This window comes from Kogia breviceps, chromosome 1 (genome assembly GCF_026419965.1).
Source record: "Kogia breviceps isolate mKogBre1 chromosome 1, mKogBre1 haplotype 1, whole genome shotgun sequence".
Lineage (NCBI taxonomy): Eukaryota > Metazoa > Chordata > Mammalia > Artiodactyla > Physeteridae > Kogia > Kogia breviceps.
In genome coordinates, this window is record NC_081310.1 from 56,831,117 (window position 1) to 56,844,195 (window position 13,079).

The 13,079-nt window shown below is 47.8% G+C and overlaps 1 protein-coding gene across 1 annotated transcript; it reads right to left on the minus strand.

Annotated features, from left to right (window-relative positions):
• Positions 1 to 646: 646 nt before the first annotated feature.
• LOC131753391 (Golgi-associated RAB2 interactor protein 4-like) lies at positions 647 to 1,663 on the minus strand (the record flags this gene model as incomplete). Its single annotated transcript, XM_059058672.2, has 1 exon — positions 647 to 1,663. A coding segment is annotated over exon 1 (1,017 nt), but the record flags the coding sequence as incomplete, so codon positions are not given.
• Positions 1,664 to 13,079: the final 11,416 nt, after the last annotated feature.

Genomic DNA, 13,079 nt, shown 5'->3' on the forward strand with positions numbered 1-13,079 from the left:
TGTGTGAGGTGGGGCTGCGCTTGACTGGACACTGGGTCTCAGACTGTGGCGCAGCTGACCTCCCAGAATCCACTGTGAGGCTCCGTCTGGGCTTCGGGACCTAGAAAGTCAGACAGAACACGGCATGCATTCTCGGATTTTTATTTCAATTTCCGTAGGAAGCTGCAATGGGCTCTCCAGGGGTATTTCCCTGAGCCCTGGTTCCCTTTGCAGCTCCCAGCTCTAGGTCCTTCAATGGTCGCTGGCTCCGTGGTCTCAGATGTCACACCACCAGTGATTTCCAGGCCCTGGCCACTCTCTGCTGTCTCTGTGATGGCCTCCATTTGGGTCCCTTCCACTGCCTTCGGCGGGATGCTCACATACTCGTCGCGTGATGAGGCCACACTGTCTTTGTCGTAAGCTTGGCTCTGACATTCCTGAAGAAAGAGCCGATCCTGCTGAGTCTCTTGGTGATGGAACCTGAACTTGCTGTAGGTAAGCTCCTGCCCGATTTGTGCGAGGTCCTGGACTCGTTGGTGATGGGAGCACGGCTGATGGCTTTGTGAGCAGTGCCCTGCTTGTTGTCCCCCGGGCTGCCGTGGCCTTTCTCCTTTTGGTCGTCTCTAGTGGCTCTCCGGCTGCCTGAGCCCGGGCCGGCTGCTTTTTGGATGGTCTTGTTCCCCGCAGTGCCCCCAGTGGCTGTGTTGGTTTTACTTGCTCCTGGACCCTTGCTGGCTGTGTCTGCTATGGCCGTGCTCTGCTCTTCGGGGGCAGGAGACTTGATCTCTGCCACGCTCAAAGCACCCGCTGCGGTGCCGCCTGCCACCCCTGCTGTCTCCACCTTTGTCGTTGCGCGCGATGCTGACTCTTTGTCAAGCACTGTAGGTTTTGCTTTGGCAGTGGCCACATCGGACATGGTATCGGGCTTGTGGGAGTCCAGTTGGATCCCCTCCCCGCCAGCAAAAGCTGCAGACCCGACCGCGGCCACCTCAGAGGGCGTGTGGAGGCTCCTGATGCTCACCTGGTCCTCATCCCACTCTCCTTGGAAATCCTCCACTGCCGGGCTCCTCCCGTCCTCCTCCTCCTCCTCGAACAGAGTCCTGCAGATCATGTCCCCGGCTGGAACGGCATAGGTGCGGCTGTGACCGTCCACTGGTGGTCGCAGGAGGTAAATCAGCTCTTCCCAGTAGGCGAAGAGGTCTTCCTGCGCGTCCAGAGGGGCACACAGCTGCAGGTAGAAGGAGCGGCCAGTGGCAAACTTCACGCGCAGCTGTCGTTTCTCACGGTCGTGCATGGAGATCCTCACAAACTTCAAGGGAAGGAGCCTGGTGAGCTCTAAGGTCTTGGCAACCTTGTGGCTCTTCCCCTTGGTGGGCTGGCTGTGCGCAGCGTGCTGTTCACAGCCGGTGGCCCGTCGGGCCAGCAGCATGATGTCTGGGAGTGGGAGGACGGGGCTTGTGGATGCGATGCCCACGGTCACCATGCAGACACAGTTGTGCATGTCAATCACGTGTCCCCTCTTCGTGATCTGGATAAAGTCGCTCTCGAATATCGGCGCGTACTTGAATATGTCGTATTCGCCGTTGTACAGTTGCTGCTGCAGCTCCCCCATGGTGCTTCTGAACAGGCCCAGCCCGGTGCTGCTCTGGGCCATGTGATACGGGAGCAGAGAGTCCCCACTCATGGCTGTCTTCGATCACTGCCAGGCAGCGTGGTTAAGGCGGGCCCCTGGCTCTTCCCTCCCTCGGCCTAATGAGCCGAAGAGCAGAGCGAGCTGCGGTGCTCCTGTGTCACGCAGGCGGCCTTATGGCAGGTCTTCCAAGCCCAGCCCACAGGCCCCCACCTTTGCCTCAGGGTCTCCCAGAGGCAGGGGTGTGGGTAGGGGCACTGATGGTCACAGCGGGGACACTGTAGGGCGGCTGGACCCCAGGCTGAATCTCTTCAAGTGTGTAGAGAGGTATGGTAGGCTCCCCCTCGGCCTCAGCTCACTTCCGCTTCTGGGTTTTTATCTCCCCAAGCGGCTGTGAACGTCAGTCCTAGTGAGAGAAGTAACCACTTTCTCGGCCTAAGGCCCTGGCACAGCCTATTTATCCTCTGATGCCCTTTGTGACCTATCACTGTCACATAGCCCTTTGCCTCATCCCCCAGCTGCCCCGCCCCGCCCGCCCAGTGCAGGGCCCCCATCCTCTCCCAAACGCGCCATTGCCCCCGCGGAGGACAGGCCCATCCTGCCAGTGACTGAGGTGGCTACTAGAATAAAAATGTCTTCAACTGGGAAAATTTTGTGTGGGTCCTTTTTCTTTTCCTCCCCCAGATTTAGCTACTGGATGAAATCTATAGGAATGTATGATGATGGGCTAAATTTGAACCATTTAAGCCCATGGTTTAATTGTATTGAATAACGTAGAGCTGGCAGTGGCGATCCTTAGTCTGTCCTTTCATAAAATCTCAGTAAACGTCGATGGTGATTTTTAATAATAACATTAAAAATTGGTAGGAGGAGGCAAGAAAAGATAGAGACAGACAGAAGACTACATTAACTATTTAGGGGTTCTGGCTGCTAAGATCAGGAAAGGAACCTCAGATCCAGAACTGCCCTCCAAGCCCAGAAACCGTGAGGTCTCACCAAAGATTTCTCTTCTTGTTTTTTTGGTTTTTTTTTTTTTTTTTTTTCCACTGCATTGGGTCTTTGTTGATGCACGAAGGCTTTTTCTAGTTGCGGCAAGCGGGGGCTACCCTTCGTTGTGGTGTGCAGGCTTCTCATTGTGGTGGCTTCTCTTGTGGCAGAGCACGGGCTCTAGGTGTGCATGCTTCAGTAGTTGCAGCACGCGGGTTCTCGGGTAGGTGGGCTTCAGTCATTGTGGCGCGTGGGCTCAGTAGTTGTGGCTCCTGGGCTCTAGAGCGCAGGCTCAGTAGGTGTGGTGCACGGGCTGAGTTGCTCCACGGCGTGTGGGATCTTCCCTAACCAGGGATCGAACCCCATGTCCCCTGCATTGGCGGGTGGGTTCTTAATCACTGTGCCACCAGGGAAGTCCTCACCAGAGATTTCTATGAGACTTCTCTCCTGGACAGTTGCACGTGCAAGCCCCTTACCTGACTGAGTGAGATGGGTTGTAGTTTTTTATGCTCAGCAAAGCCTAAGTAAATCAATGCCCACGTGGGAAGTCCTCAGTCATCTTTCAACTGCCCGTTCAAATGGTACCTCCTTTGAGGAGCCTCCCCTGAATTACCTAATCGAACCTATTCTTCCTTCCTCTGTGCTATTGTAGAATCTCATATGTGTCTCTTTTACAGCATTAATCTTATTTTATTCAATTTTAAATTTACTGTATTATTTTTAAAATTTCATATTACTTTAGAATTATCTTGTCATTGTCTAGAAACCATAGTTGTCTTCAAATATGGTTGCATTAAATTTATAGGTCAATTTGGGGAGAATTGACATTTGATAATCTTAAACCTTCTAATCCATGCGGGTGATACTATCTAGTCTGTTATTTAAACATTTTAAATATCTCTCGGCTTATACAATGTATTATAAAAATTCACTGTAGATGTGTTGCACATCTTCCAGTAAATTTATCCCTAAATATTTGATGCTTTCTGATATTATTGTCAATGGGATTTGTAAGATTGTAATTTTCCAGTTGTTCGTGCTGGTTTATTGGTTTTTGTGTGTTGATCATGTGTCCTTTCACCTTGCTAAATTCACTTACTAATTCTAGTTTTGGTGTTTTTTTGTTTGTTTTTTTTTTAAGGATTTCTTGGAATTTTCTCTGTAGACAATGATGCTGCCTGTAAAGAAAGTTTTACTTTTTCCTTTCCAAACTGTGTGACTTTTATTTCATGTTCTTGCTTTATGCATTAGCTAAAGGCTCCAGCCTAGAATTGAATAGATGGGTTAAGAGCAGTTATCTTTTCATTGTTCCCTCTCTCAGGGGAAATCTTCAATCTTTCACCATAAAGTATGTTGTTAGCTGTAGTTTTATTTCAGAATTGCCTTTTGTCAAGTTTAAGAAATTCACTTCTAGTTTTAGTTTTCTGGGCATTTTTATCGTGAAGGATTATTGGTGTTTTTCAAATGCTTTTTCTGCATCTATTGAGCTGAATACTTGATTTTTTTTTTTTTTTTTTTTTTTCGGTACGCGGGCCTCTCACCGCTGTGGCCTCTCCTATTGTGGAGCACAGGCTCCGGACGCGCAGGCTCAGCGGCCATGGCCCACGGGCCCCGCCACTTCGCGGCATGTGGGATCTTCCCGGACCGGGACACGAACCCGCGTCCCCTGCATCGGCAGGCGTACTCTCAACCACTGCGCCACCAGGGACGCCCTGATTACTTGATTTTTAATCCTTCATTCTGTTAATGTGGTCAAGTACACTGATTGTTGTTTAGATGCTGAGTTGGCCATTCACTCCTGGGAAACCCCATGTGGTCGTGGTGCATTATTTGAACATATTGCTGGATTCAACTGGCCAGAATTTTGTCAGGAATTTTTGTATCTGTATTTATGAACGATGTCGGTCTGTGATGTTTTTCTTGAACTGTTTTTGCCAGAATTGATATAAAAGCTTGTTTTTAATTAAAATTTATTTTTTAATCAAACATATACATAATTTAAAATCATCAGATAGTGCTAGAAGGCTGATGGAGTAAGTAGCATTAGTTTCAACTACAGATAATTTGGAACGCCAAAGATTTGCACTTAAACAAGATATATATGTATTCTCATTTAAAAGCAGTCTGAAAGGAAGGGAGTCAAGCTGGTATGGCAGCTCCACTGTGTCATCAGAGACCTAGGCTCATTTTCTTTTCCTGGTTATCCTTAGGGTCACTTCATATTCCAAGATGGCTGCTGGAGCCCCATTCATCAAGTCCATATTCCAGGCCATCAGCAAGAGAAGGGGGAAGGAAAGAGAAAGGTGGTCTGCCTCTCACTTTTACAGAGCCTTCCAGAAGTCCCACATGACCCTTCTAGTTATGTTTCTTTGGCCATCATTGTATCATATGACCACATCTAGTTGCAAGGAATGCAGGGAAGTGTAATCTTTTAGCTAGGTACATTGCCCAGGATTTACTGAGGAAGAAGAGGAGGATGGATACAAACATTATGCTGAGGCAAAAAGGCCAAGACACAAAAAGGGTACACACTGTATGATTCCATTTATCGGAAACTCTGGAAAAGCCAAATCTAATTTCTAGTGACATTACTGATTGCAGGTCAGGACTGAATGGGATGGGGCAAAAAGAAACTTTGGGGAATGATGGAAATGTTCTGTAACTTGATTACATGGGTGTATGAATTTGTCAAAATTCATCCAAATGTATACTTAAAATGGGTGCGTTTTTGTGTATATACTTCAATAAAGTTAATTTTTATAAGTTTGGAAAATCTCAGCAACCATAACAAAACTACTCTTAAATTTTGTTCATGTCCGTCATGTCTTCATTCGTTTGCTTTCCTTTGCATGACTGAAATCAGAACGTACCTAATGACTTTGAATCTTGCTTTTTTCATTTAACATTACATCATAAAATTTTCCATATTGCTTCATTAATTTTCATAATCACCATTTTAAATGACTCTATAATCTTTTGGGAATTGAAAATGTAATCTATACTTACAGTAAAAAAAATAAGAAAAAAAAAACACAAACAAACTTCGGAGACCCCCTACACAGTAAGAGCTAACTCTTCCCCTGAACTCTGACCTTTAAGGCCCCTTACTTAGAAGTAGTGGACAATCCAGTTTCTAGTATGTACATTCAGAAATAGTCTATGCATATAAAGACAAGATGTGAACGTCTTTCCCTCTCCTTTTAGACATAACTAAGACAATACAAGATGCTTGCTTTTGCCCATAATACAGCTTGGTTACCATCTCATGTTCATACATCAAAAGGGGCCCTGTTCTTTTTAACCACTGCATGTATTCTACAGTGTACTGAACCAATATTGATAAGCACTTAGGGTTTTCCCAGGTTTTTTTTTCTGTTTCCCATACCACAAGGTATAATGTTGAAGTTTTGACTCAGCTATCAATTTACAGTAGATGCCACATTCCAAAGGCAGTGCTAGCCTGTATGCAAAATGTACCACAAAAGTAGCTGAGAGCTTGTCACATGATCATTGAAACCTCTCAGCTAAGCTGAGGATATAAAAGGGTGGAGAGGGAAGAGATTGTGAAGGGATTTGGGAGGGCTTCCTCCACCCGTTAAGGTCAAGAAAGACTTTCTTCAACAGGTAACTCAAAGGGCTCAGTATACGTCCCTACAGTCAGGGGTCTGACTTCTGTCTAGGAAACACCGAGGAGGAAAGAAATACTAGAATGATCTCTTAAGGGTATAAAGTGGTGTGGCTCCTGCTGTGCTCATCCTGTGGGCTCAGGATTTTTCCAGAGAAAATTACACAAGTTTTCCCGTGCAGCGGTTGGCTCTAAGTCGGTGCCATCTACACCCCCCTCCCCCTCCCACTGGCTTCCTCTGGTCTGTCAGCTGGAGGCAAGGCCAGCTTTGACCTCTTTGCCCATGAATCACAACCTGTTTCTCTCATATGCTCAGCACAAGTCAGGGGCGGACAGGCCAGGACATCTGGATAAGGTCTGGGTCCAGTTCTCAGCCTGGCTCCTTGCCTTTGACCATTCTTCGGCCCCTAGCCCACCTACCCTGTGAGCTGGGCTGAAATAGAGACCCCGTGGGTCACTGTGCTGAGCCTGAAGGGCTTCTCTCTTCCTTCCTCCCACCTGCATCAAGACAGGTGCTTCTTCTCACCCCGCTGCTGCCCTCCCGGGAGAGCCTGCTTTCTGGGCTTCTTTCCCCTCATTTGCTCCTCTTGATCTAGAGGCCAGTTGCCAAGGTCATGACATGCACACACTCCCTACGTGATCTGTCCTTGCAGTCCTTGGGTTGTTCTCTCTCTGCTCCTCCCGCCCTCAACTCTGCCCAGGGCTGGCTGTCCCCAGAACAAGGCATACGCTCAGAGAAGACGAGCCCCTGTTAGCATCCTTGGGAGCAAAGCAAAATTCTGCAAGGAAAGTCACTGCCCATGAAGATAATATCCAACAAGGTGCTTCTCAAACTTTAATTTGCATTGGAAGCATCGGAGGATCTTGCTGAAACGCAGACCCTGACCCAGGATATCTGGATGATGAAAGTGTGCATCTCTAACAAGCTCCCACGTGATGCCAGTGCTGCTAGTCTGTGGACCAGACTTTGAGTGGCAAAGACTTAGGACATTCCAAAGCCAAAGTGACTTTTAAAAAGTCATTCTTTGGGGTCATCTCATAGGTAGAGAGAGCAAACAGAATTAAAAATAAATTACTGGGACTGCCCTGGTGGTCCAGTGGTTGAGAATCCGCCTTCCAATGCAGGGGACGCACGTTTGATCCCTGATTTGGGAACTAAAGATCCCACGTGCCGCGGGGCGACTAAGCCCGCACGCCACAACTAGTGAGACCGCGTGTTGCAACTACAGGGCCCATGTGCTCTGGAGCCCGCACACCATAACTAGAGAGAAGTCCACACGCCGTAACCAAAGATCCCGTGTGCTGCAACTAAGACCCGATGCAGCCAAAAATACATAAATAAGTAAATAAATATTTTTAAAAGATACATCCTCAAAAATAAATAAAATTAAAAATAAATTATTTAAATATTGTAAAGCACAAGGGCTTTTATTTCTTTCAAGGATACGTATTATCATGGAGTGGAGTGACAGAGGGCTAAAAAAGAGGGTCCTGTGAATCTGCCGCAACAAAGAGGGAAGCACTAAGATTCACAGGTCTGTTTTCCTGCTACATGTGAGGGCTTCGAAACAGCTTGAAAATGCCTGATTCTCACCCATAGACCAGGGTGCTATGACGGATTCTCTTATCCATTTTTTTTTTTTCTTGGCCATTTTTAGGGCGTTTTCTAACCCTCCTTGAGTGTGTTCTTATCTATGCATTGAACAAATGAACAAAGAATTGGATTAGTTTGCTAAGAAATTAGTTTCCTCACTGTACAAAAGTAAACTCTGGTCCCATCACTATGTTGTCACAAAGTCTGTGCACTGTTCAAGTTAATGATGCTTTCCCCAAACCTAAGCCAGGCTCACACCTGTTTCCTTCTATCGCCGCTGCTTGCCCATGGGTTGCTCGGGGTTACATGAATGTGTTTTCCTGAGCAAGGCTGGGCAGTCACTGTTGCTGTCCTGCAAGGACAGCCAGAAACAGCTCTTCTGTGATCACCTCTCCCCACCTGTGCCGGGTCGGGGTGGGGATGCAGGAGGATTGGCAGGGAAGCTAAGAGGCTGCTTTGAGAGGCTGCCAAGTAAAGTGCTGCACGGTTATCTCTGAGTCATCAGGGCAGGGACGAGCTTGGAGGAGTGGGGTTTTCCTGCCAGTATTGTGGTGTCTCTGGGTATGAGCAGATGCAATTGGCTGTGTGGACTGGCAACCAGCCCCGTGGCTACTGCCTCATTTGCATCATGATTTACATGGTTGGGTCTTAGACACTCATGGGTCGGCGTTTTTCTGAAAGGTTTAGACAGACACATGCTTTATGCCTATCTAGGCAAGTGAAGAGTTCTTTGGAGTGATGAGCAGATTTTTGGCTGTTTCTTAATTTGTGCATTTCTACCAGTGGTGCCAGCTGCTAATGCAGTGATAGCTGCATTAGAAGCTGGAGCACCTCACTAGGGTCCACCTTATGAAAAGCTTCACGTGGGGCCCTTGGCGTTGGAGAGGAGAGGCCATAAAGAGAACTGGTAAATACAGCCCTGGTTTTTGAGGAGCTGACAGTCTGAGGCAGGAGGAGAAGCAAAGAAAGATCCTGAGAAATCATGAAGGAACTTCTGTGCAAATGGGTTTAGGAAGCACAAGGGCACGGGGCGGTGACCGTGGAGAGAGCAGAGGTGCTGCAGCCCTAGGGGGCGGGGGGAAGCAGAGGGGAATTCGCTGTGTCCTCTAGGGAGTTACTTAACCTCTCTAGGCTTTAATTCCCACCCCCATCCCCACATCCCACAGCGAAATCCCACAGCAACTGCCAGCTCAGTTGCTTGGAGGATTAAATGACAGAATGCATATAAGATGTCTGGAGCAGCACCTGCTGTCAGTGGCATCTGTCACAATTATTATTGTCAATAGGATGGAACCGCGGACCAACCATGATGCTGTCTTTCACATTTAGCCTTCCACTGTGAGGAAGGCCTGCCCTGAGCTCCCTCACTCCCTCAAACCTTGGGTTTTCCTTGGAATCGACAGCACCAGTGAATGGCTGGACAGAGGGCAAAGTGCCATCTGTGGCCACCAAACAGGATAGAACAGAATGAGGCTGAGAGGTCCACTTGAGGGTAAACGTCAGAAGTGCAACCTCAGGGACAGAGAGCATCACTCACTTTCTACCCCCAGCCAGCTGGCTGGAACGGGTTGGCAGACTGAGAGGTTGCATGATGAGTAGTTACGAGCATAGGGCCAAACCGGGTTCAAATCTCAGCACTGTCACCATTCATATCCCCTTGGGAAAGTGACCTTAACCTCGCTGCATCTCTGTTCCTTGATCTGTCAGATGGAAATAATCATAGTGTTGTTGTGAGAATCAGAGAAGTTAACACATACAAAGGGGTCAGAACAGTGTCTGGCATGGAGTCAACACACTATTCTTTAAAAAAAAATAAAAAATTATTTAGTTATTTTGGCTGCACCGCATCGGTATCTTTGTTGTGGCACGCGGGATCTTTAGTTGCGGCGCGTGGACTTTTAGCTGCAGCACTCATGTGGGATCAAGTTCCCCGACCGGGGATCGAACCACGGCCCCCTGCATTGGGAGCGCGGAGTCTTTTACCCACTGGATCACCGGGGAAGTCCCTGCTATTCTTATTTAGCAGAGATCCTTGGGTATGACGTTCTGGGTTTTGTCCCTCTGCGATAATTTTTGGGGAGGTGGCTGGCCTGTGTATGGTAGTGTGAGGGGGGGCTGTGGCGGCAGAGGACTGAAGACACCCAGGTGGGCAGGCAGAGCCCTGCCTTTGCCCTGGTCTGTGGGTTGTCAGGGAAGGGGAGGATAAGGCTGCTTGCCAGGAGGGAGGAGGATGTGCTTGTCCAGGGTCTTAAAGTTCCTTTAAAGGACTCTAACAAATTTTCTAGGAACATCCATGAGGAGCTCGGGGCCCTGCCCAAGGTGTCATCTCCTCTTGCAGGTGGAGAGTGGCTGTGTCTACATGACCCTTCTGGGGCACCATGCCCACCAGCTGCAGCCTCTGCTTCCCAACCCGCCAGCAGCCCCTCAGCCCAGGCACTGGTGCCTAAACCTTACCCTGGCAACATCTGACTTTCCCCACCACTACTTTTCCCTCTTTCCTGTAACAAAACAAACAAACAAACAAGCAAAAAACCCTTGTTGTGTCATATCTAGTCTTGTAAGTCACTTTAGGTTGCTCTTGGAATAGGCAGAGTATAAATAAATAAACTTGATCCTGGAGTTCTCGTTTACCTTTCTTCAAGTTTTTACAGCAGTGATTTTCAAACATTTTTTTCAGAGAAATCCCCCCTCCTCCACTTTTTTTTTTTTTTTTTTTTGATGTGGACCTTTTTCTTAAAGAAGATGTTGGGTGTAGGAGTTTATTAATTTATTTTATTTATTTTTGCTGTGTTGGGTCTTCGTTTCTGTGCGAGGGCTTTCTCTAGTTTGGCAAGCGGGGGCCACTCTTCATCGCGGTGCGCGGTCCTCTCACTATCGCGGCCTCTCCTGTTGCGGAGCACAGACTCCAGACGCGCAGGCTCAGTAATTGTGGCTCACGGGCCCAGCCGCTCCGCGGCATGCGGGATCCTCCCAGACCGGGGCTCGAACCCCTGTCCCCTGCATTAGCAGGCGATTCTCAACCACTGCGCCATCAGGGAAACCCGATGTGGGCCGTTTTTAAAGTCTTTATTGAATCTGTGACAATATTGCTTCTGCTTTATGTTTTGGATTTTTGGCCATGACGCACGTGGGATCTTAGCTCCCCGACCAGGGATCAAACCCACACCCCCTGCACTGGAAGGCAAAGTCTTAACCACTGCACTGCCAGGGACGTTCCGAGAAATCCTTTAGAAAAATTTTTTTTTTAATTTTTGGCTTCATTGAGTCTTCACTGCTGCTCACAGGCTCTCTCTAGTTGCGGCCAGCGGGGGCTCCTCTTTGTTGTGGTGCGCAGGCTTCTCATTGTGGTGGCTTCTCTTGTTGCGGAGCATGGGTTCTAGGCGTTTGGGCTTCAGAAGTTGTGGCGCACGGGCTTAGCTGCTCCACGGCATGTGGGGTCTTCCTGAACCAGGGCTCGGACCCGTGTCCCCTGCATCGGCAGGCGGATTGTTAACCACTGAGCCACCACGGAAGCCCCCGAGAAATCCTTTTTCAAAAATGAAATATTTCGGGCTTCCCTGGTAGCGCAGTGGTTGAGAGTCCGCCTGCCGATGCAGGGGACACGGGTTCGTGCCCCGGTCCGGGAAGATCCCACATGCCGCGGAGCGGCTGGGCCCGTGAGCCATGGCCAATGAGCCTGCGCGTCCGGAGCCTGTGCTCCGCAACGGGAGAGACCACGGCAGTGAGAGGCCCGCGTACCGCACACACACACACAAATAAATAAATTAAAAAAGAAAGAAAGATTTCATAGAAGCTCTACATATATTATATATACCTCGGGTATTGTGGGCTTGGTTCCAGATCACCACAATAAGGTGAATATTGCAATAAATCGAGTCTCACAATTTTGGGGGTTCCCCAGTGTATATAAATGTTATGTTTACACTGTACTGCAGTCTATTAAGCCAAAGTAGTATGTCTAAAAAAATGTATTAAAAATATATAAGGGGCTTCCCTGGTGGTGCAATAGTTAAGAATCCGCCTGCAAATGCAGGGAACACGGGTTCGAGCCCTGGTCCAGGAAGATCCCACATGCCGCTGAGCAACTGAGCCCGTGTGCCACAACAACTGAGCCTGTGCTCTAGAGCCCGCGAGCCACAACTACTGAGTCCACGTGCCACAAGTACTGAAACCCACGCGCCTAGAGTCCGTGCTCCGCAACAAGAGAAGCCACCGCAATGAGAAGCCTGCCCGCCGCAATGAAGAGTAGCCCCTGCTCGCCGCAACTAGAGAAAGCCCGCAAGCAGCAAAGAAGACCCAATGCAGCCATAAGTAAATAAACAAATTTATTTAAAAATAGAGAGAGAGAGAAAATAAAAATTTATTAAAAATATTTTATCACTAAAAAGTGCCAAAATAATTACAATAGTAACATCAAAGATCACTGATCACAGATCACCATAGTGTAATAATAACAAAAAAGTTTGAAATATTACAAGAATTACCAAAATGTGACACAGAGACATGAAGCGAGCAAATGCTATTGGAAAAATGGCACCAATAGACTTGCTTGATGCCAGGTTGCCACAAACCTTCAGTTTGTAAAAAACACAATATCTGTGAAGCGCAATAAAGTGAAGTGCAATAAAAACTAAAATGATATATAATATACGTGTATATATATATATATATATATAAACATATGTATGGATATATTCATATATATATCCATATATATGTGTATATATATATCTTGCTCAGTTAAAGCAGGAGAAGGACCCCGAGCACCCAGGCCCTGGCCGTTCCCTTTTTTTGAGGCATCCTTACCAAGCCTTAGCTCTGGGGATCCCTGTTTGTAAACCACCAGTCTGCTCCATGGAAAACATGCTGCAATACTTAGTATGTCATTTTGATGCAAAAAATAAGGAAGTGAGATGGTTTCTTATGACCTTTTGGACAATTTGCTAACTAGTGGTGGAATGCTAAAGAATGAAATGCTAAAGAATTCACTAGTATCTAACAGAAAAGAACTGTGAACGAAAACAAGTCTTGGGGTTTGCCTGGTGGCGCAGTGGTTGAGAATCCGCCTGCCGATGCAGGGGACACGGGTTCGTGCCCCGGTCCCGGAAGAGTCCACATGACGCGGAGCGGCTGGGCTTGTGAGCCATGGCCGCTGAACCTGCGTGTCCAGAGCCTGTGCTCCGTGACGGGAGAGGCCACAACAGTGAGAGGCCCGTGTACCACAAAAAAAAAAAAAAAAGTCTTATTGACTCTTCTATTATAAA